A 23,627-nucleotide genomic window follows, 5' to 3' on the forward strand; every position below is an offset into this window, starting at 1 on the left:
TTAATCACTAAATGAACTTGATATCTTAATTCTTTTTTTCAACAAAAGTGATCTACTTACGACTACAAACATACATGTCAACACAGCCAAAATGTGAAATGTTCTAACATTTAGCAGTACAAAACAAAACTTTTTACAAATTCAAAGTAATAACAGATCATATTATATTTCATAATATATTTATACACAACTGTATATTTTTGAACAGCTCATTTTTAGCTTGCTTCATTTCTTTTCCTGTACAGAGCACAGTCAGAATTATGGACCAGAAAATGGACCAAAAAATGGACCAGAAAATGGACCAGAAAAATCCTGAAGCAACAAGTAGTGAAGGTAAGCCAGGAAATTTTATTTTCACTTAAAACTAATTCAAAGAAATTCACCAGCAGGCAATATTAACAACACTTTCTTTCTTTTTGTCAAATTTTTAACACACCTGCCTACACACTAAAAAATTTTGTGCTGCACATTTTTTTTAACCTGCACACACACGCATTCATATCTAAATAGATCTATATTGATATATACATTTAGGATTTCTCCACCAAACACTTAAAAGATGCTTTTAAACTAATGTTCTTTTCCTTGCATTGCAGAGAAACCAGACCAAATTATTGGCTACATTCACAATGTATCCCCCATAAAAGAAGGCAACTTCTTCGACTTCCAAGTCCAGTCTAAAGATAGATACTTGCGAGGAGTCTGCTTTGCCCCTGCCAAGAGAGACCTCTTCCAGTCAGTACAAGATGGTAGCAGCCCTGTGAAAATTAAAAGGTTTCGCATAGATCAGAAGAGCAACACAGAAGACTTGCTCATGAGTGGTAATGTCGAAGTCCAACAGCTTCCAACAGCACCGTTTCCAAAAGTCAACATCCCAAGCACCTTTGACCTGGCCATGCTCAAAACTGTTGCCCCTGGACAGCTTATCACAGTCAAAGCCAAAGTAACTGCTCTACGAGAAGCTAAAACTCTCCAAACAAGTAGAGGAACATTAAAAATGATCGAAGGCCAGATCGTAGATCCCCAAGGGTACTCTAAAATAGTATTTTGGGAGAATTTTTGTGATCAGGTAGAAGCGGGCACAACATACATTTTTGAAAATATACGAGTCAAGAAAGATGCTGTTACTAAACAAGTTTATGTCAATACAGCAAAAAGTGGCACAACTATTACAGCCACGGAGCCACATGCTAATATATTAGCCTTAGCACCAACGTTTACAGTTTCTGATGATTCTATGACAACCAGTGTAGAAGGGTCTGTAGCAGGGGTGATTTCTACATCAATGTATATAGCATGTAATAAATGCAACAAAAAGATACAAAATGATAATTCGTCCGAAATTATCACATGCAATTATTGTAACATGCAACAGTTGGCAGGCCTGTGCCCAACACAGTATTATGCACAATTCTTTTTTCTAACCACACCAAAGAAGGACAGGTTAACTCTTACACTTTTTAACAAAGTTATCTCACAGTTGTTTTCAACAGAAGGTGTCATTAATCCTTCTAAGAACGACTTTGTAAAGGTCTTACTAGGCTTAAGGTGGGACTTAACCTAAAATTTGACTACAAAATGCAATTTTTGTTTTTGGAGAAATCTGAAACTTCAGGCATAGAAGAAAGCCATGACATGAGTTTTTAAGACTAATTTGCTTTATTTTGTTGCCTACGATAAGTTTTCTGCAAGCTAGTAAAAAAATATTTTTGGTTACCATGGCAACGCAACGTAGCATCTTTCAGTCTTGCTCCAATTTGAAGCCCGAAAGTCCATCCAATTCCTAGAATTTCCTCAGTATTTTCAAGAGGAAGCTATATGACCCCTTACATGAAGTATAGCTAGTCGGAGGTGGCGTGGGATTGAAAGCTGGCGTGTTTTCAACTGTGGAGATACTGTGAGAGCGAGATTCGAGTTTTATATCAGCGAAGTTTTTGTCTAAAATGCCAGGAGGGAAGAAGAATACTGTATATAGAAGAAAGCGGAAAGGAAAGCCTTTTACTGGAGTGCAGAGATACGCAAGGAAAGCGAAGAAAATGCCGCGTGCGGATAGAGAAGTCACAAACTCAGCATCGAGTTCCTCGTGTGATGAGGCTCTGTCAGATGCCGAAAGTGCTTCCATCAGTGCTTCGAGACTCAAAATGAGACCAGAAGATTCACCAGATAGTTCATCAAAGATTTCTGATGTAAATGATTTTCAGGGAGAGGGATACAGACTTGTAGACCTCAAGAAATTATATGCCACGTTGTCTGAAGCACATGTGTGCGAGGAAGGTGAGAAAACATAAGTGAACATCTGTTTTACTTTTAACCTTTTCTTTACTGTTCATGTCTCGTAGCATATGCTAGTAACAGTGTGCAGTTTCCATTTTTTTCTCTAAGAATGTTTTTTTACTTCTCTTCAGTACTATCTTTATTGTTTTCATTTATTAAAAATTACAGTTGTAACTGTCTGTTGTGTGGTATGTGGTGAATAAATTTTGTGACTCATATACATGTATGAGAATGCACAAAATAACTTTAGTGTATACTGTTATTATGTTCTAGGGAGTTTAACTCTGAAGGAGAATTCTTCTGGGAGAAATGGGCTAATGGCAGACCTCTCTGTGGAGTGTAGCTCCTGCCTTGAAGCTACACCATTGAAAACATCAGATACAATAACAAAGAAAGGGCAATCTTTTGACGTAAATCGTCGTGCAGTCTATCATTCTCTGGAGACAGGAGGTGGCTATGAAGGGCTAGTAACCTTTTGCAGCATCATGAACATGCCATGTCTATCACTACCTGCTTATTACAGACAAGTAGACACAATACTTGAGGCTTTAGAAGCTGAAGCCAAAGATGAAATGACACAGGCAGGGATAAGAGTTCGCGAGTACATCCTGAAGGAAAGTGGAGATGAAGTCAATGATGATGTAGTCGATGCAGCCGTTTCGTTTGATGGTACATGGGCGAAAAGGGGGTTTACCTCTCTGACTGGAGTTGTTTTTGTTATATCTGTAGACACTGGAGAGGTTCTTGACTATCATGTCCTTTCAAAAGAATGCCGGAAATGTACCATGAAAAGGTCTCAGTGTCAAACTGACGGGGAGTTCGAAGCATGGCAGATTGAGCATCTTGCTTCCAATGAGTGTGACATTAATTTTAATGGAAGCTCACCTGCAATGGAAGCTGAGGGTGCCATAGTTGTTTGGAGTAGATCTGTGGAACTGCATAAAATAAGGTATAAATGGATGGTTTCTGACGGAGACAGTAAGGCATTCAATACTGTGGAGAATATATATGGCGATGACTGCAAGGTGGAAAAACTGGATTGTGTTGGGCACGTGCAAAAACGCATGGGCAAGCACCTACTTAATCTTAAAGCAAGAACCAAAGGTAAACTTGCAGATGGCAAACCCATTGGAGGACGGGGCCGACTGACTGAGAGCCGCATTAAACGCCTTCAGAAGTACTATGGTCTAGCCATTAGACAAAACACCCTAACTAAAGCAAACCTAACAGAAAGAGAGGTTGATGTTGTTGTTTACACCATGAAGAAAAATATCATTGCCATCCTCCATCACAGTGTCCAGTCACAAGATGCTGCTAAACAACATCGCTTCTGCCCTGTTGGTGAGGATTCCTGGTGTAAATGGCAACAAGATTGTGCTACTGGAACAAATACTTATGAAGCAGGTGACTGTTTGCCTGAAGTGTTCTTTGAACTGCTGAAGCCAACATTCATCACACTTAGTGAAACTAAGCTGCTCCAAAGGTGTGTGCGTGGCGCCACCCAAAATCGCAATGAATGCATCAACGGACTGGTGTGGGCACGCTGCCCAAAACACAAGCATCATGGTGCCAAGGTGATTAGATGTGCAGTTGCTTCTACTGTGTGCCATTTTCATAGTGGAGCTGCCAGCAGAGCAAGAATAATGCAGAGACTGGTAATTCCAGCAGGGGAGTACACTCAGAAGGCCTCAGAAGAAAAGGACAAGAGGCGGTTGAGAAAATCGGACCTTCAGACCTCTGCTAAAGAAAAGAAGCGCCGGCAAGGAGAGCAAATGAGGCGCACACGCAGAGAAGATGCCCTACGGGAGGCTGATGGTGATACCTATGAACCTGGAGGCTTCTAAGTGACTGAAAGAAACATTTGCTATGATATTGGATAGTTCATAGCCATGCAAATTTGTGCAGACAATCTTCGTTTTAGCTTTTTAACTTTAATCGCACTTTTCTCAAAATGTGCATTTTGCGCATTCTAGAAAACATATCTCATAGAGGATTTAACCAATTGACTTGAAATTTTCAATGTTTATTGCTTTCAAAGAGTGTCTGGGAATGAGCAAAGGGTTTTTCTGTAGCTTTACTTTGTCAAAAGTTACAAAGAAAATTGTGGTGGAAATTCACCCCAAAAATTTTGCTTTACTTTAACTGGAGGCTGGAACCAAAGTTTTTTATATTTTTTAAAACTCTATGCTCATCCCCATGATTAGCCTATATACTATATAGTTATAAAAACAAATCAGAGCTAGCTGCATTCCATATCAAGATTTCTTTTCTAGAGTACATGTGGGTTGTGCACAGTATGGGGTAACAATATTTTGCTGGTATCAGGTTACAAATAAACTGTGTGCAGAAATAATTGAAAAAACTGAAATCTGTGATTCATTAGCTTTTCAGTGATATATGGTTTTATATGGTTTAACTAAAAACTGTGGATGTGACAAGTCATTGAAAAAAGGGGTCTTTTTTAGGTTAAGTCCCACCTTAAAAGACATAGTAGTAACGTACAATAAACGTTCCAAAGTAGTCACTAACATTCTCAGACCCCATATTTAGTGTTTTTCATAATGATAAAAAGGCTTCAAATATAGCTAAACATTGTTTGATGAAATACAGTCTAATCTGTTGTGTTAGTGTCACTTATCAGTATAAGGATAAGTTCATTAAGCCCTTATTGCCGTTATAACACAGAGTAACTGTTCTAAGTAAGTAAGTTCTTAAGCCAAGTATTTAGTATATTTAACATTTGCACTTGATAGACAAAAGGTCTTGTCAATAATCGTTAACAATCAGTTATTATCGTTGCGTTAGTAAATGCTTTTCGTTATACCTTCTGTTTTCGTTAACCGATATTTTTGTTGTCAATTTTATCAACTGCTACAACTATATTATATTCGCAAAGAATATGTAACCATTTGCAAATAAAATACGTTTTATTCTTTTTGAAATTCTCATTGTCATATTTGCAGTCAAACATCTCTAACGGCAGCACTCACTTCTCAATGATAACTCCTAGTACTAATACTTACATGTACTACAGTAATATAACTTTCACTCTACTACTAACTACTATTTAAGATTGTTAGTAGTAGAGTCAGTAAAAGTTATATTACTGTAGTACATGTAAGTATTAGTATAAGTAATTTTAGTATCACAATTGATAGCTTCATATTCTCTGCTAAGCTATAAAGCACACCACCTAATTAATCTATCACAAAGAGTAGAGTATGAATTCCCAGGGGTGTAGTCTGGCCTTTCTTAGTTTTTCTCAAGGCTGGGGTAAGAAATGCTAGGAGATATGAACTGCAATGAAGCTGCTCTAAAATCTGATGGTATTCACTTCCCTTTACGACGATATATGTAAATTACACGATATTCTCTTCACCATTTGATTCCAAACACATTGAAATACAAGATCACACACATTTATTTTGTTTTTTAGAAAATTTTAACATGCTGCTTAAGTTGTTAGGTTTAAACCAAACTTCTTAAAGCACTTGCTGTACCTTCTGCAAATGTTACTATTCTGACATAACTCCACAATGCATTCATACATGTTCTGACTATTTCCTTTTGGTAGAATTATACTTACAAGTGCACTAATGCCATTGGTGTGTAGTGGCTGGAGGTTGTCTGCAATTGGAGGGCATTTTTTCTGATGCTTTTTATGCTTGTTTCACTATTAAATTTTTTTGAATTATTCGTGCTCATACCCTGTGGCAATATTTTTTAAAAAAATATATGGTTTAATTGCTTTCAGTCTGATTTTTTCAGTTATCAATACATCACATCATTGTTATTATAATTAACAAAATAACAATGTTTAATTTAGTAAGCAGTCTATTGCTCCAGATTAATTTTTAATTTGGATCTAATTTATTCTCTTTCTGGAATAAATGTATATTTCTTATCAGATGATCGTTTTGACCACCCTGCTTCTCAGCCAAGAGTGGGCGAATGTGCACATGTTGAAGGCACAACCTCCCATGCACCATCAACTGGTATGATATATTATTATAGCTGTAAGGCTATTGTCAAATGATGGGCATAAATTGTGGTTTGAAAATGGCCATGTATTAGATTCATTCAGCGTTTAAACAAAATGTACTCAGAGACTGAGGTGGAATGCCTCATTATGAAAGCTCTGGTAATTGACTAATTTCAGACCATGGTCATTAATGAATTTGCATTATCAAGAGAAGAACTTGACATACCGTGTGTTTCTCACCTTATTTACCAGCTAACAATGTTCCTGACTCGCTGGATCGTCAGGCAAGAGGGAGCACAACTGAGGGAACAACGTCTCAGCCATTATCACATGGTATGGACACTGTTTATACATATATGTGTTTCTGCGTATTTATAAGCTATGTATCATGCAGTACAAAACCCAACAACTAAGTTAACCTGATGCCATTCAATTCCAAATGACATTCAGATGAAAGGCTATTGTCAAGTGCTGTGCTACCTCTGCTTAAAAATTCAATTTGCCCTATTAAAAGTTAGAAAGGAAAATCGAGGTGATGCTACTTTTGACCCTCTCGCATTATGCAGATCCTACCACGTTGGCCAAATCACGAAAAGATGAAGAAGGAGATTTGGTCACTCCTGTGAAACAGAAGTTGCTTAAAAGAATTTTGAGCCAGGTCACACCCAAGAGAGAACCGGTCACCACACCCAGAAGAGCACCCAAGAGAGAACCGGTGACACCACCACCGACACTTCCCATCAAAATACCCAAAAAAAAACCAGCAATAGTACCAGAAAACGTACCGTGGAGTGAATTACCGTTTGCCGAAGAAGGACCTGAACCAGATCTAGAAGGTGCAGTAAAGAAAACTTTGAGAAAGATGAGAAAGACACCGCGATACCTCAAACAGTTGAGACCAGCCAAAGGGTGGACAAGTTGGGATCCGTCAGGAAAAAAGAAGAAGAAGAAAAAATCCGAGAGTTCTATTTGGGGTTCCGTTGTGAAACCCTTAGGTTCTATTGCAAAACGATTAGCATTTGATGATGATGGTGGTGGTAGTAGTAGTCGACACTCAAAAACTATTTCACTCATTGCACAATTTACAACCATAAAAGTGTCCTTGCAGAGTTTCATTGCTTCATTGTATGTATTTGCTAAGATAGGTTTGCCATAAAATAGAGAGTGAACCGTAGTTTTCTGAGGTTGCCATGGCAACTGGTGGGCGTGGCACCTTATATGTCATGTCAATCTTTTGAACTCGATAAGTTCTATCTTCTGTCCAAATTTCATGGAGTTTGGTTGAATCATTAAAAAGATATGCCACTATTTTATTGAATACCAAATAAGGGTTAACTACCTCCTTAAAACTAGGATATTATCCCTCACAACTTTGCCTCTTGGGTTCATATTTGTTTTAAGAACATTAAATTTCTGTGGGGTAACTATCAGTAGATAGTTCCTTGACAGAAACACTCGACTATTGTTTAATAGTTCCTGTATGTAAACCATTTATTTAAATATTTTGAGGAGAATGTGATGCTGGTCACCCTCAGGGGGTTAAAGAGTTTTGAATAGGCAGGTTGCTTTAATTTGCAATTCACATTCATTAGGTCACAAGCACAGATTGGTGTGTTAATGATATAGTGTTCTAACCCTAGAACAGTTATCAAATAGTTGTTTAGGGCTAGGTGAACTTATTTATTATTTGTTTATATATATTAATAGCACAGCCACCTGTGGAATGATGTGTAAAAGAGACCTGCTGGTTTAGAATAATTTTTTATCTGTGTCATAGATGTTACTCAGATGATAAAGCAGCTTGTGAAGAGGGTCACAAGACCTACTGCTAAGGACACCCAGCATGGAAGGGTGCCTTATGAGCCCAAGAAGGCACCACCAGTTACCCTTCAGCAGCTATTGCGCATGCATGCATACTGCCTTAATACAATAGAGGTAATCAGAAATAAATAATAAAATTAAAGGAGGGAGCATAACTAGTTGGTAGGGAGGGGTCAGACATAATCATTTTGAGGAAACCCGTGAGCTCTGTTTTTTGTTTCAGGAGAAAATGGACTAGTAGTTCTAATCAGTAATACTATGTTTTTCACCAGTACAATACCTATCTATATGATACAAAATTGTTTACTTTCATAGGGTTTACGAGGTATATGGTTATGGACTGTTACATTGTTTTCCTTTGCACTGTTCCTGAGAGGGGAGGAACCTCTTCGTCTCAAGCTGAAGAACTTGAGGTTACCTGCCAATTTCACCTTAGGTAATGATTAGTATATAACTTGTCTTGCACAACAACGAAGTATATGTAACATTTATCACAAATTTATTTTAAAAGCCAATTTCATAATTTACTGTATACATTTTTTACTCCTGACTTGATATCTGATAAGTTGCTGGGCAAGTAATTACTACTACAAATCTGTTTTTATAAATTTCTGCTTTTGAATTGTTTTATTAATATTGCTAATGACCATTAATATAATATCTTATTTTCAGGTGATCCCATTGCATTGCCAAAGCGAATTGAGGTAAAAACACCATGGTCAAAGGCAGATAGAAAAGCCAAAGGTGGGTATATATGTGTTACAGGTCAAAATTAGCCTTAGGTCATTTTTCCAACCAGGTTATTTTTTTTGACCTAGTTTATTTTTTAATACGAGATGTATAGGTAGAAATTTAAAGTTAAAACACCTCCCTTCCATCACTGTCTCTGAACCTCCCTCCACCATCCTTCCTTACCCTGTGGAAAATATTTCATAAAGTATTGCTAATGAAGTCATACTTTAAATGTGTGGTTCCAGAAAATGTCCAAACTACCCCCACAGAAGGGATTCGAAATTCTTGGTGGTGGGGTCTCAGAGACCAAAACCTTTTAAGGAAATGTATGAAGCTCAAGTGGAATTGCTAGGGGTGAGGGTCTTATGAACAATCTCTTTTGTGGGATAGGTAGGGATAATTTATGGAACTACACACTACGACGTGGAGCAGAGTATTTTTGATGAAATTTAAGATGTTCAGATAAATGATATAACACTGTCTTGAGTGTTTAATAACTTCTTTGCATTTGAAACAATGATAAATTATTAATCAGTTTAAAAAGTTTATACTGATTTTTAAATATTTTCTTACAACATGCTGTCATTATTCATGTCTTAGGTAAAGTCATCGATATAAATATAAAATTGTTTAGTGTAAATGGAAGCAATGAGGATGGTGTTAGAGTTCCTGGATCGGTAATCAAACCTTGCTAAATCATGGTAGCAATTGTAGGTATCGTTAAGGGGGCCCAAGGTGGAACCAAGGTGAAATAAGCTAAAGGACAAGCACAACTTTGGTAGTTGACCTATCTCCTATCATGCAGCATCCATCAGAATTGTGAAAACACTGCACTTGTGTATGGTGTCTAAGGTTGTGCTTATCACAACTGTGAACACCTTTTGTGGTTATGCTAGCACTTATGCTTGCACTTATGCTTGTGCTCATCCCAGAATAATTGTAGACCAGCCTTAAGTAAACTGGAAGCCCCTTTTCTTTCTTTTATTGTTCCATTGCATTCAGTTGGTTAGCTCATTCTTGAAATTCAACTGTCCATTTACTTACTTCATTTTAATGTATTCTAGTATTTGCAGTGAGATTCTTATTTAAAAAAAATATGTCTCAATGAAGAATAATCATTTTGGCTTGACTGATTATTGGTTTTCCTTTCTTTCAGGAAATCCAGTAGCTTTGAACTGTACACACAAGATGCTACAGCAGAAATGATAAAGGAACAACATGATGGAAATCCAATATTTGATCATAAAATGTGGATGTTTAAACCTCTACGGTAGTTCATGGCCCTTTTGCAAAAAAAAACTTGTGGATTCTCATTGTTAAATGCATCCTCTGAAAAGTATAGATCTTGTCGTTAACTTTGCCATTTGAGGTAGCTGATTAAAATTTTATGCTTTCTTATCACTGTGTACTCTGAAGAGTAAGCAATGGATTTCATTATAAATGTATTACTACATTTGAAATGGTAATTTGCCCAACTACAGTCAAATCTCTGCTAACAGACACTTGCCCCTAGCAGACAGTAAGTTGTGGTCCCAGCCATGTACAAATACTACATTTTTGACCTCCCAAAAAATGGACCTCCCTCCTAAGCAGACGCATTCACTCGTCCCAATGGTGTCTGTTTATGACAAGTTTGTCTGTATCAGTGAATTGAAAACTGTTACTATGTTGTTAGAACAGTAACAGATTAGCAAAGTGAGTAAAAATAATGATTTTATAAGAAAAATAACATCAAGTTGCAAAAATTTACAAATGAAATATTGGTAGAAAATTTTCCATGTTTGCAAAATAATGTTTAAGTTCAATGATTATCCGTTCCCAAGAATTTTTTGTACATTCTACATAAATTTTATTTTTAACATAACATTTTTCCAAAAAGAAATCACTTACCATAATTGCTCATTGTGTTGTGCCAGATTCAATTTCCACACTTGTTGTCATGTGTGGGTCAGTTTGGTACAAGGTGAATTTTATGTTACATTAGAAGTCAAGTGTACCTCTTCAATTTTTTTAGGGCTTTTTGTAAAGTTATTGCTTGTAACAAAGTGGTGCTGGCTGCTGATATATTATAGTCACTGGCATAAACTAATTATTCAGGGCAAGACTTTGGGATTTATTAAATCTTGTCAAAACTTAATTAACTTAAAATTTTAATGCTATCATCTTAGAGTTACAAATCTGAACATAACCTTGTTTTATTAGTAATTTTACTGATAGATGTTACAATATTTAGCATAATGTTTCTAGTTGTGATTGGTCACTGTCTCTATAGATATTACAACAAAAGAGGTTCTTTGACCAGTACAGTATCTCTGATATAAATTATTATTGAAGTACCCAAACTTGTAAAACTTTGTCAATTTAAACAACATTTCACTAGCTTGGATACAAGGTTGTATTATCGCTGTATTTTCTGTATTTTCTGCAAAGCCTCAAATGAACATCCCAATGATCTTTCGCTTAACTTTAACAATGTAAGGACCACTTGAGCAAATAGCAATAAACTGAATGAAGTAATAAAAATATGCAATGCTAGGCTGCAAGCAATCCCTTTCTTTTTTTATGCGTGCCACGCATCTCAGGAACAAGAACCCACTGCGCACATTTTAATGTTGAACAGAAAAATCACCTTTTTGATTCGCATAGCATTTTAACGTAAAAAAAGCGTTTGAACGTGTTTTCATCAAAATATAGCAAGAACTGTTTGAACCAAATTAGTTGGAGGCATTATGCTTCCTTTTCCTTGATCTCAACTGCATTCGCATCTGAGGACTTCCAGGGCAGTATTCGGGTTCCTTGGGTGCGTTACCACCTTGCTCATTACCACGTTCGTCATCGTTCTTGTCAGCATTCTCATCATCACCCGCGTTTTGGTTGTTCTCGTGGATGTCATCGAAGTTTAAAATAGCCTGGGCTGTGCACATCTCGAAGGGTAATTCAGAAGCGAGTTCATTTCTGCAGCTTGGGCATGGCACCCCGCACCAATGACACACGGGGATGATATCGAACCATGGTATGGTTAACGGCTCGTTTTCGGAGTAAGCTGCATTGCTCCCAGGAAGACGGGGATCCTTTCTCCGCCACTGATCCTGACACCATTCGACCAGTTTGGTTGTTGCTATTTGTCCAACTTCCCAATTTCCAGTCGCCGATTTTACTTCTTCACCAAGCAGCTGTGATTGCAAGTGATTGAAGGCACGCACCTCTAACAGTTTACATAAAAAATTAGCCACGACCTCGTGCATTTTCCATGTGAACTTTATGTGCGTGTTACAGGGTGATTCCCTTTCTGAAATTGCCTTGTAGCCCCTCATCAAAATAAATTGCCACACAGCAATATCGTACAGAGGACGCAGGAATGACAGTGGGTTAGAGTAAGGCATCTTTAATCGTATATTAACAACTGGCCACTGACAATCATTGACATTTATACAGATTCTCTGACCCAGGCAAAAACTTGTGACCTCGTGATTTATTTCCTATTTCTGGCCTTTTCATTGACTTCCATATTTGGATGGAGACAGTCAATGATGGTAACAAAGCACCCCTATTCCTGCACCAATCAGAAAACGAGCTCTTAGAGGTGCGAATATTGAAAATCGACAACGATGGAAAATAACATCTCGTCGAAATTCTCAATGGCGTCGTGTGCTACATCTTTGTCTGGGACAACAGGTTCGAAAAAGCGCCTTCCAGAAGAGCTGACAGAATTGCTAGATGTGGCAATTTATACCTTTGCCTGTCAGGCAGGATTGAGAGCAGGGCATAAGGTTAGAGGAAACCTGGTGTTAGAAGGGGTGAGCGCATTCTTTGGCCAGCTGATCGAAACCACAAACGAGGATACGAAGAAGCAGCTGAAGGACATCTCCCCTGGAAGATTGGGAGGATGGCAATCAGGCGAGGCGCCATTCCCTCAACTCTTAACATTGGTGTCCTCGCGAATAAAACTAATGAAATTGAAACAATTAATAAGGGAAGACGATAACCCAGTGGTACCGTCCCTGTTGGTGGATAGGCTAGAGTGGTTTGACGAGGAGGAGGAAAGGGTCAGGATGAAAACGTTGGCCAGATATTGGCGTTGCCAAAGTAGATGCAGATTTTGTTCATGGAGGAGGCACGATACGGTATACCTTGGGTTCGCACGCGCCTTGAAAGTCCTTGAAAGTCCTTGAATCTCAAAATAAAAATTCAAGGCCTTGAAAGTCCTTGATAATTGTAGTCAGTGCTGGAAAGTCCTTGAAATTTGTAGCTAATTTAATCCAACTTAGATTCTAGAGTGCCTTATCTGAAAATATATGCAACTGGCACAAACGTAGCAACACATAATAGTAAGATACAAATAACAAACGATCGTAACGCCACTCCGCATGTCGATCAATCGCCCATATCCATTTGTCCTGTTCTTGGTTCTATTAATCACTCTGATTGGTTGAATGTCTCGAATGTCAAGGGCCAATCAAATGTTTTGTACTATTCCCTCTTTCTGAGAAAAGCCATGTGCTTTGAGTGCTTTCCTTGTCTGGGTTAGTGTTGATTGTTTGCGTTTTGTTTCACGAGTGAGAGATTTAAAACAATGGGCAAGTGTGTTTTCAGCAACTTGTGGCTTCAGAAATCACTGTATAAAGATTGGCTTCGAGAAGTCAAGGGTGACAAGCACAAGGCACGATGCATCGTGTGTATGAAGGATGTTGACATTTCGAGCATGGGAGAGTCAGCGCTCACAAGTCACTTGAAAGGAAAAAAACATCAAACACTGACATCCCAGAAAAGGTCATTAGCAAGCGTTCCAGATTTTTTTGGCGTTTCTTCTCAACAACCAGCAACTACAAGTGACGATGCCAAAGAAGTTTCAAAATCCGCTTCGTCTGAAAGTGGCGAACACAACACGCTCAACCCCACAAAGTCTAGTACTACGAGTTCATCTGGTTCATCGGTGATGGAAAGAATTGTCACTCGTGATGAGACTTTGAAAGCAGAAATTTTGTGGGCATTGAAGGTGATAATGTCTCATTACTCCTATAAATCATGCGAAGGTACGAGCAAATTGTTTCAAGCGATGTTTCCTGACAGTCGGATCGCGAGTCAGTTTACATGCGGAGAAAAGAAATGTGCATACTTGATCTGTTTTGGGCTCGCTCCACACTTCAAACAACTTTTGAAGGACGTTGTGAAAAAAGAAGAAGCTTATGTACTTATGTTTGACGAGAGCCTGAATAGCGTGTGCCAGTCAAAGCAAATGGATATTCACATTCGTTCATGGAATCATGACAAACACGAAGTTGAAAGTCGCTATTATACCTCAGTGTTTATGGGGCATGGAACAGCAGAGGACATGCTTTCTCATTTTCGTTCAGGCATAGAAGGAATTCCTCTCAAAAAAGTTTATCAGGTAGGATGCAACTCTCGTTATGTTTGGGTAATCCATGAAATTGTTTGCAAGATATGCTTCTTTGAAGTTGTATTATTTCTTACCCTCAATTATCGACATTTCGAAATAGGCAATAGCACAAACTTAGTCTTCACACAATTACCTAATTTCAATTATTCTTTGTCATATTGCCACTCTTTTGAAAGACCTATGTCTTGCCATTATTAAAAAGGTGTGATCAAATTGGCATCAATTATATTGTTTTCATGACTGGCATTTAATTTCATCGTTCGCCGGCGAACGATAATTACAAGAAGTTGCGTTAAATTTTTTTTAACATGAAAATCTTTCAATGTCTGTTATTATTTTGCTGTAGAAGGGCGAAAGATGCAAGATTACTTAATCTAATTTATTGCATGTAATATAAATTGTGCGTTCACAATCTAGCCAATGTTCCAAAAAGCGATAAAATTGTATTAAATAGAAATGAAACACCTTACTTGGTTTTCTGCCCTTTAAGGTCTAAATAAATCAACACTCTTTCATTGCAAATCTTCACAATTCCAATGCATCCATGACTAGTTCACTTCGTGTCTAGGTGGACAATGACACGAACTCTGGGACGTAATGCAAGTACTAAATTAAATAATCTGTTTCCCTTTCAATATTACAAGGAATGTTTTCTCTCATACTAGTTGTCAATGGATGGACCCAACGTTAATTGGAAATTTTACAGTATGCTGACTGATGAGGCAAAAAGGGAGCATAATAGTCACATGCTGAACATTGGCAGCTGTGGTTTACACATTCTTCATGGAGCATTCAAGGATGGTGCTGTGGCATCAGGATGGCAGTTAGACAGGTTGTTCTCCAGCCTTCACTGGCTTTTTCAGGACAGTCCGGCAAGGAGAGAGGACTACACCAAAGTAACAGGAAACTCACTGTTTGCTTTGAAGTTCTGCAAACATAGGTGGTTGGAGAATGTCTTGGTTGCAGAACGTACACAGAGTATGTGGGACAGTGTTGTCAAGTATGTTCAGAGTGCAAGGGCAGGAAAAGTTCCACAGCCACAGAATAAATCCTTTGAAACTGTACAAGAGTTTGTTGCAGATCCCTTTACGACTGCAAAAGTCGCTTTCTTCCTATCAGTAGCCAAGCAAGTGACACCGTTTTTGACACTCTATCAAACCGACAAGCCTATGCTTCCTTTCCTGGCTACAGACCTGTACAGCATGCTTGGGGGATTAATGAGAAGATTTATTAAGACCACTGTTATCAGTGAAGCCAAAACCCCATTGAAGCTTACAAAACTTGACCCTGCTGACTCCAGCATTCATGCCTCTCATTCCAAGATTGACCTGGGGTTTACAGCTGACAAGAAGATCAAGGAGTCGATTGCAAAGTCCACAGTTTCAGAGAAAAGAGTGCTTCAGTTTCAGATGGAATGCAAGGAGTTCCTAATAATAATAATAATAATAAGAGATTTATACCGCGCCAGTATCCTACTGTTCAAAGGCGCCTACAAGAAAAAAACTTGAACATTAACACTTAAGACAGCTAATATTAATTATAAATAATAATAATAATAATAATAATAAAAGATTTATACCACGCCAGTATCCTACTGTTCAACGGCGCCTACAAAAACAAAAAAAACAAAAAAAACAAAACAAAAAAAACAAACAAAAAAAAAAACTTAAACATTAACACTTAAGACAGCTAATATTAATTATAAAAGGCTTTTCTAAAGAGTAAAGTTTTTAATCTACGTTTAAAAACAGACACAGACTGAGCATTTCTAATTTCACTTGGCAAAGCATTCCATAATGATGGTGCTGCTACAGAGAAGGATCTTGCGCCATATGTTTTCAAGTTATAGGATGGAGAAACCAGAAGGTGCTTGAATGATGAGCGTAGTTGACGCGATGGGGTGTAAGATGTAAGCAGATCACAAATGTACGACGGTGCCAGGTTGTTAAGTGCCTTGTAGGTTATAAGTAAAATCTTAAAAATAATACGTTGGTTAACGGGAAGCCAATGAAGATTGAAAAGAACAGGCGTAATGTGATCATGCTTTTTTGTGAGTGTGACGAGGCGCGCCGCGGCATTCTGGACGTGTTGTAGCCTTTTTATAGCGTAGGCTGGTAGGCCATACAAAAGGGAATTACAGTAATCCAGCTTCGAAGATACAAACATATGAACCAGCAATTCAGTAGTGGTCGCTGAAAGATATTTCCTGATATAGCTAATATTTCGCAAATGATAAAATGAAGATTTACAAATGTCAGTAATATGATCCTTAAAGCAAAAATGGCTGTCGAACATAGTGCCGATATTCCTCGCCTTTTGCACGGAAGGGATAGTCTCACCAGCAACTGAAATTTCGTGAAGGAGTGGTCTTGGAAGATGTTTAGCGGAAATTACCAATAATTCAGTTTTGTCTTTATTTAATTTAAGACGATTAACCATCATCCAATGACTGATTTCATCCACACAGCTCTCGATGCTAGAAACCGCTAGATCCCTATCACCCAGTACGGTTGGTTGGAAAGACAAGTAAAGCTGTGAGTCGTCAGCATAAAAATGATAGCTCAGGTTAAATTTCTTTACGATATCTGAAAGCGGTGAAGTATAAAGCAAATACAAAATGGCTCCCAAGACAGATCCTTGTGGCACTCCACATTTAAGGTCATGTTTCGTCGAAGTACCACCATCAACGGAGACATATTGCGTGCGATTCGATAAATAAGATTGCAACCATAATAGAGGCTTCCCAGCTATCCCAAACCGTACACGTAAACGAGAGAGGAGGATGGTATGATCGACTGTATCGAAGGCAGCGGAAAGGTCTAACAACAGTAAAATTACGATTCGACGATTATCAATGGCAGAAAGAATATCATTGTGAACACGAATAAGTGCAGTTTCAGCACTGTGATATTTCTTGTACGCCGACTGGAATGTCTCATTTAACTCATAATCGTTAATGTAGGAGATAAGTTGATTAGCTACCAATTTTTCAATTGCTTTGCTAATAAATGAAAGATTCGATACAGGACGATAATTGCAGAATTGAGTATGATCCAAAGAAGATTTCTTAAGGAGCGGGCGTAACATTGCAACCTTGAGTTGCGAAGGCATCTGACCAGATTCCAATGAGATATTTATGATTTTGGAAATGAAATGCAACAGAACACTAAGTGCATTTCTTGTAACATAACCAGGAAGAGGATCAAGAGCACATGACTTAGCAGCCAGATTCATGATACATGTATGAACTTCATCCGCTGTTACCATTTTGAAAATATCAAAAGAATATGGACAGGCGTTGTCAACAACAGCAACTGTATCTCGATGAGGGAAAGCAGCAGTCGTTATATGACCCCGTATTCTATCTATCTTTGTAGTGAAGTACTTAATAAACTTGTTAGCAAGATCAGTGGGCGATTTGCAGGGGGGATATTGAATATCTGTTTTCCTTTGTAGTAGTTTATCAATTATCTTAAAAAGCTGTTTATAATTTGACTGATTCTCATTGATTAATGATGCGAAATAATTCTTCTTGGAATCACGAATTAAGTTGTTGACAGCATCACATCCCTCAATAAACAACTTACGATCAGAAGGAAGTTTGGTCATTCGCCAGCGTCGTTCAAGTTTTCTACGGGATCTCTTTAAATTATTTATCTCCTCAGAATACCAAGGTGCAGCGGGACGCAAAGTAACTAACTTTTTTTGCAGTGGAGCATGAGTCTCAAGTATGGTAGTAAGGACTCTGTTATATTGATCAATCAAATAATCCAAGGATGACGATGACGAGGCAAAAAGATCAGGAAGGCTCGAATTCATAACATCAGCACAGAAATTATCAAAATCAATAGATCGAAACTTTCTGAATGAAATAATCTTCTTGTCGAGCGGCGGCTTATTAAGCGAGAGCTGGAAGTGAACAGCAGCATGATCAGAGATGACAAAAGGAGAACCAATTGTTAAATTCGAAACAATACTATCATCAGATCCTGTAATCACAAGATCTAAGGTGTGTCGATCTAAGGTGTGTCGATCTGCAAACTGATTGCCAAAGCACCAATTCAGTATTCCCTTGTAAGGAATATAAATTGCTTAGATCCAAGAAACATGATGAGTGACCATGATGTTTCCATCACAAAATTCAAGAGAGTTTTGACTACCCTTGAAAATGCCAAGAAAGTCCCGGAAGGTGAATGTGATTCCCTTTTGGAACTATTTAGACAATTCATTATGGAAGTCCCCTCTTCTTCTCCGTCGGAGTTCAAAGACTATGATCCTAACAATGATAGACTTGATTCCTTTCTGTATCTTCACATGGGACAGAAGCGATCCTACCAATCATTGTGGAAAGTAGTCTCAGAGCTACTGATATTATCACATGGCCAGGCCAGTGTCGAAAGAGGATTCTCAGTCAATAAGCAACTGGAAGTCGAGAACCTCCAAGAGCGCTCCTTCATTGCTCAAAGGCTGGTACAAGACCATGTACAATCTGTGGGAGGTGTCCTTGCTGTTTCAATCAACAAACCACTTCTTTTGTCAGCTGCAGGAGCTAGGCAGAAGTATTTATCATATCTTGATGAACAAAAGAGGAAGAAAACCTCTGAGGGTGTAGAACTGAAGCGAAAGGAGCTAGTCGATGAACTTGACGAACTTAAAAAGAAAAGAAGGCGTTTAGACAGTGATGTTGACAATCTTGTTAAATCGGCAGACGAGTTTGCACAGAAAGCAGAGGACACTGGGAAACTTGTGTGGATTACAAAGTCAAATAGTTTGAGGAGAACTGCAAAAGAAAAGGAGATAGCTCGCAAAGACCTTGAGTGCAAAATTGCGAATGTTGTGGATGAACTAAAAAAGGCATAGACTTTTAGCTCGACTTAAGCTCGGCACAATCGCTACTATGATAAGGTGAACATTCTTTTATTTTGCAGTTGGTGGAGTCCTTGAAAAATAAAAAATATGTCCTTGAAAAGTCCTTGAAAAGTCCTTGAATTTTTAGTCCAAAAAAGGGTACGAACCCTGCCAATTTTTTTTTTTTTTATGTGTAAGATGTTTATATGGAGTCTTGTTTTTCAATCATTATAAGATAATTTATATGTGCCTATTCTTCTCTTTTCCAGAAAAAATTATCAAGAGTCCAAATTTACATGTAAGTAACCACAGTATTTCATTTAATACTTTTTTGCCTAACAAACAACTACATACCGGTTACTCTGGACCACAGTAACACTTTTATGTAATACTTACAGTATTTAGTACTTATTCAAATTTAAATGAATTCTAAACTAGTACCGGTAACTTCAAAAGTCCATGTCAGTCTTACACTTAGTTTGATACTTAGTGAAGACCACTATACAATAGCAGTTCCAGTAATGAAGGTTTTGCTAATTATTTCACTAAGTGAGATTGCATTCTAGTCTCACATAGCATACTCTTGACAGAGACTTAATGTCACTAATGCTTCAAAGTAATTGAATGCATACTTCTTTTCCAATCTAATAACTGCTTAACTTTCAATTTTCAGCTCTTGAAGGATATATGCATAGCTTAAGTAAAATCAAGACTGCATCAAATGGAACAACAAATTACTTTGACCTCAAGCTCCAGACGTCTGATGATAAAACTGTTCTCCTTGTTTGTTTTTCACCACCAAAACGGAGCGTTCTTCTAACTGCATATGAAAAAAGATCACCAGTTAAAATAGAAGCCAACTTGAACCCTAAAAAACGACTTAACAGCGACTTAGAAGAGTACACAGTTCCTAAGAGTGCTAAAATAATGCCAACTGAGCTAGAGTTCAACTTCAATGAGAATCTTGACAATCATTTACATGCAGTCAGTCAAGCACTTCAAGCCAACATCTATACCACTGTAGACCTTAAGGTCAAAGTCATTATCAAAGAAGAGAATAAGAATCCCATTGTTCAAGACACAAAAACCAGATACAAGTGTGATACACTAGTGGCTGATGAAACTGGATGTGCTAAGTTGGTGTTATGGGAGAACACAATAAATCAAGTGGCAAGAGGAAAGTCCTACCATTTCAAAAATGTAACTGTGCGCATTTTCGATGATGAGAAATATCTGAACGCCAATTAATCCACAACAGTTGAAGAAATAGATGATATTCAGAATATCAATGTTGACACACCAGAAATAAAGAATAATCTCCTCAAAGTGAAAGTGGTAGGAGTAAACATAAAGAAGTCACCATCTTGCTTGGCCTGTAACCACACATTTCCAACTAAAGAGCAACCAGCACCAGATGAAGAAGAAATAACCTGTACCAATTGTAACATCACAACACTAACATCTTTCTGTAACACAAAGATGGTGGCACAAATAATTGTTAAAACTACTACTCAAGAATTAGAAACCTATACATGTTTCAATGATGGCATCGAGAGTTTTCTCAAGAATGTAAAATCTCCTAAATCTTTGACACAAATAGAACCAGCAGAACTTAAATTCCTCCTCTTGAAATCTGGTCAACACACTATAATAGTTGACAAAGAGGCAAAAATCATAGCCCAATTTCTACCTGCCCCTAATTACCAGTCAACTGTAACACCCTGAGGGGCAGAAGGAGGCTTTTTGGTCATATATTGAAAGAGAAAATGTTACTTGTGCAGTAAGAACTGAGAGTTCACAAATATTCTGATATTAACCCATTGACTTCCGATGCGCCCTCATGCGCCCAGAAATAAAACCCCTCTGAAATTCCAATGCGCCCTCATGCGCCCTGTCAGAAATGGCTTGTTTTGATTGGCTGTAGCTTAGAAACAAAACTCCCCTGGGTATTGAAAAGCAGTGAAACGTGACATGCAAAAAATAAGCTTTCGTTTGAGACCAAACTCACTATTCCACGTTAACCGTGCGATTTTTGACAAATTTTTCAAAAATATGTCGTGGTCTAAGACATGGCTTCTGGAAGAATTGATGAAAGTTGATTTTCATCCGATGAAGAGCAAGAAGTCTTCGCTGGTTTTATCATCGAAGAAATTGAAAAAAGCGACAAGCTCGTCAAGCACCACATGAACAAAACTTGCTTCACAATGTGGATGACGAGATGGAAGACTTTCTCGACCTACGGTCGCAAGAAAGGGGAAGCGATTCCGATGTTGAGCTATACGCTAGTGAGGAGGAAGAAGGAAGCGACGAAAGTAGTGATGAAGAAGCTGCCGCAGAAGAAAGCCGACCAGATGCTCTTCAATGGTCTAGCTAATTGCGACAAATTAATGTTGAGGAATTCTCCATTCGTTGTGGCCCGACCAGAGATCTCGGAGAAAATGCAACTGCCAAAGATTTCTTCAATGTATTTATCGACGATGCTTACATTGACGAAATCGTCCGATACACTGTTGCGTATGCTCGTTCGAAAGGGGATCGATCGTTCACATCTACTCAAGCGGAAATTTCGGCGTATCTCGGGCTAAACATTCTCATTGGAATCCATGAACTTCCTCAGCTGGCAATGTACTGGGATTCTGACGAGTTTGTTGGAGTTGATTGCTTAAAAAAAACAATCCCAGAGCACTGCTTCATGACTCTGGGGAAATATTTACATCTTGCTGACCCGACTGCAGAAGACCAAAACGATCTCCTCTGCAAAGTTTGCCCCCTTGTAACTCGCTTGGAGCAAAAGTTTGCCTAAGCGAAGAACATATATGCATTGTTCAAAGTGAAACTTTTCATTTAGGCGTAAAAATTGGTTTGTTCTTGCTCATGACTCGCAAAAAGTAATTTTATAGCTGCACCTTGTGACGTGTCGCGATGTCGCTATGGCGGGCAAATTCAAAATTGACCCGCGTTAGAAAGTTTAGGATTCCTTTTGTTAAGGAGAAATTTGCGATCTGTCTTTTGGTGTTGTATTTGAGGGAAAGCTTTTTACATGATTCTGATGGAATAAGAGTGCAAAAGAGAGTCATCATACTGATAAATACTTTCCAAGCTGAAGGCAACCTTGCTAATGACTCGCTGTACATCATGAAGTTGAATCCGTTCTCTAGCTTTAGAATTTTTTTTGAGAGAGCCCGATGCTCAAGTTGAAAATAAAATTTGACAGGGGGAAAGTATATTATTTAATATGCAACTTTGTGCAGTTTCCCTTCAGTAGAGTGAAATGAAGACATTAAAATCTTAAATTATTTTGGCAGTGGTCTGTGTGTTCACTGTAACAGTCATTTTCTCTGAAATTTCAGGGGGTGGTCTGAGCTCTAAGGTGTGGGGCTCAATGGGTTAATAATGTTTAATTGATTATTTTCTGTGAAACTCACGACTATTGTTTTTAACATTGAGTTCAGCAAAAAAAGGCAACACTCGTCAATTTGTTTCAAGAATGTGAAACTGTGCACATTCAGAGGTGTGGCAAACAGTGGTATCTACTAAAACTAGAACACCGGAACATCCACCAACAATGTTAGTGAACAGTTAGAATCAGGGTTGGAATTGACGGTTAGTGGTGAGCAATTAGCAGCTATGGTTTGCATTTACTGTTTTTGGTGGTTAGGATTTTTTAAAGGGTGTTCCAGCCGCCTCTAAGTTGTTCCGCTACAACAGTGTTCCTGGTTTTAGTACACGCCAAAAGTAGTGTAGTTGTGTTTGTAGTTAATAATTTCAAAAATGCAATCATTGCATCTACAAGCAGAACATCTATCTAATTTCAAACCATGAATCATGTAAATCGCCAGACGATGCACAAGATTGTGTTTTCTTATGTTGCAGTTTAAAAAAATGAATGCAGTTTTTTTTGTTAAAAGGCATTTACATTGCTTAAATTGCCAGTGAATGCCCAACTTCAGTTCTGTTTAGTTATCTTGGGGTTAAAAAAAAACTGGATGCAGTTTTTCATAACCTAAGTTATACTGGACTCATGTGAACAGTTAACAAATGTTCATGTTGATTTTGTTAAAAAGCATTTACATTCCTTAGAGTACATTGCAGGTCGAAAGCAGCCAAAGTCGAATTGTGAGCCAAAGATAATTACTTAAATCCACACAATTAAAGCGTTACATTAGCCTCACTTTATATTGTAGTTAAAACAAAACAACCTCTTTGTATCTACAAATATGCAAAGATGACTTGAATAAACTGTTACTGTTATTTCTTTACAACTAAATAGTGTTACAGCCTTCCAAGCTTCAACCTTGGTTCATTATCTTTGTTCACTGAAGTGTGATCCAGGAAAGGTCTTTAGCACTTCATCATTCTTTAATATAAAGTCTTCAAATGCCAACAAGACATTGCCCCAAATTTTGCTGAACACGAATAATATAAATAATATTTATCAAATTTTCAACCCAAGCAACAACCTTAGGCCACAACACTTTACCTTCACTGTCAGAAAAACTTTTCCCTCTACCATTCTTTTTTATTTATTTATTTTTTTTAACGAAAATACACATTCATTTTCCTATCCTTGTC

General features: G+C 37.9%; 5 protein-coding genes and 1 pseudogene across 6 annotated transcripts in view; all 6 read left to right on the forward strand.

Moving 5' to 3' along the window:
* Window positions 1–11, forward strand: part of LOC113674124 (uncharacterized) — a 1,902-nt gene extending 1,891 nt beyond the window's left edge. The window contains exon 1 of the mRNA XM_089207133.1: window positions 1–11. This exon is cut by the window's left edge and continues 1,891 nt beyond it. Within this exon, the coding sequence (XP_089063259.1) occupies window positions 1–11 (11 nt within the window).
* Window positions 1–5,216, forward strand: part of LOC149045761 (uncharacterized) — an 18,356-nt gene extending 13,140 nt beyond the window's left edge. The window contains exons 4-6 of the mRNA XM_089207140.1: window positions 246–333; window positions 597–1,548; window positions 4,746–5,216. Coding sequence (XP_089063266.1) covers window positions 261–333; window positions 597–1,548; window positions 4,746–4,824 — 1,104 coding nt within the window. The 5' untranslated portion in view covers window positions 246–260 and the 3' untranslated portion in view covers window positions 4,825–5,216. The remainder of the gene's footprint in view (window positions 1–245; window positions 334–596; window positions 1,549–4,745) is intronic.
* On the forward strand, window positions 1,542–4,636 carry LOC149045763 (uncharacterized). The gene is made up of 2 exons (XM_089207132.1): window positions 1,542–2,274; window positions 2,548–4,636. The coding sequence occupies exons 1-2, from the start codon at window positions 1,944–1,946 to the stop codon at window positions 4,116–4,118; spliced, it is 1,902 nt and encodes a 633-aa protein (XP_089063258.1). The 5' UTR covers window positions 1,542–1,943; the 3' UTR covers window positions 4,119–4,636.
* Window positions 5,217–8,006: 2,790 nt separating the features above from the next.
* LOC149045764 (uncharacterized) lies at window positions 8,007–9,612 on the forward strand. The gene is made up of 3 exons (XM_089207138.1): window positions 8,007–8,191; window positions 8,393–8,513; window positions 8,750–9,612. Exons 1-3 carry the CDS (start codon window positions 8,045–8,047, stop codon window positions 8,851–8,853), a joined length of 372 nt encoding a protein of 123 aa, XP_089063264.1. The 5' UTR covers window positions 8,007–8,044; the 3' UTR covers window positions 8,854–9,612.
* Window positions 9,613–12,955: 3,343 nt separating this feature from the next.
* LOC149045765 (uncharacterized) lies at window positions 12,956–19,234 on the forward strand. Its single transcript, XM_089207139.1, has 3 exons — window positions 12,956–14,198; window positions 14,873–15,646; window positions 18,240–19,234. Exons 1-3 carry the CDS (start codon window positions 13,383–13,385, stop codon window positions 19,065–19,067), a joined length of 2,418 nt encoding a protein of 805 aa, XP_089063265.1. The 5' UTR covers window positions 12,956–13,382; the 3' UTR covers window positions 19,068–19,234.
* An 83-nt stretch (window positions 19,235–19,317) lies between these two features.
* LOC149045766 (uncharacterized) lies at window positions 19,318–20,780 on the forward strand (annotated as a pseudogene). Its single transcript, XR_016186483.1, has 2 exons — window positions 19,318–19,353; window positions 19,729–20,780. The product of XR_016186483.1 is annotated as an uncharacterized LOC149045766 (transcript).
* The last annotated feature ends 2,847 nt before the right edge of the window (window positions 20,781–23,627 follow it).

This window comes from Pocillopora damicornis, chromosome 5 (genome assembly GCF_964200805.1).
Source record: "Pocillopora damicornis chromosome 5, jaPocDami1.2, whole genome shotgun sequence".
Taxonomy (NCBI): Eukaryota; Metazoa; Cnidaria; class Anthozoa; order Scleractinia; family Pocilloporidae; genus Pocillopora; species Pocillopora damicornis.

Coding starts and splice junctions, on each gene's coding strand:
- LOC149045763 (XM_089207132.1), top strand. CDS start 1,944: ATGCCAGGAGGGAAGAAGAATACTGTATATAGAAGAAAGCGGAAAGGA. Junction 2,275..2,547: donor AGCACATGTGTGCGAGGAAG/GTGAGAAAACAT, acceptor ATTATGTTCTAG/GGAGTTTAACTCTGAAGGAG.
- LOC149045764 (XM_089207138.1), top strand. CDS start 8,045: ATGATAAAGCAGCTTGTGAAGAGGGTCACAAGACCTACTGCTAAGGAC. Junction 8,192..8,392: donor ACTGCCTTAATACAATAGAG/GTAATCAGAAAT, acceptor TTACTTTCATAG/GGTTTACGAGGTATATGGTT. Junction 8,514..8,749: donor ACCTGCCAATTTCACCTTAG/GTAATGATTAGT, acceptor TCTTATTTTCAG/GTGATCCCATTGCATTGCCA.
- LOC149045765 (XM_089207139.1), top strand. CDS start 13,383: ATGGGCAAGTGTGTTTTCAGCAACTTGTGGCTTCAGAAATCACTGTAT. Junction 14,199..14,872: donor CTCTCAAAAAAGTTTATCAG/GTAGGATGCAAC, acceptor CTCTCATACTAG/TTGTCAATGGATGGACCCAA. Junction 15,647..18,239: donor AGGAGTTCCTAATAATAATA/ATAATAATAAGA, acceptor TAAGGTGTGTCG/ATCTGCAAACTGATTGCCAA.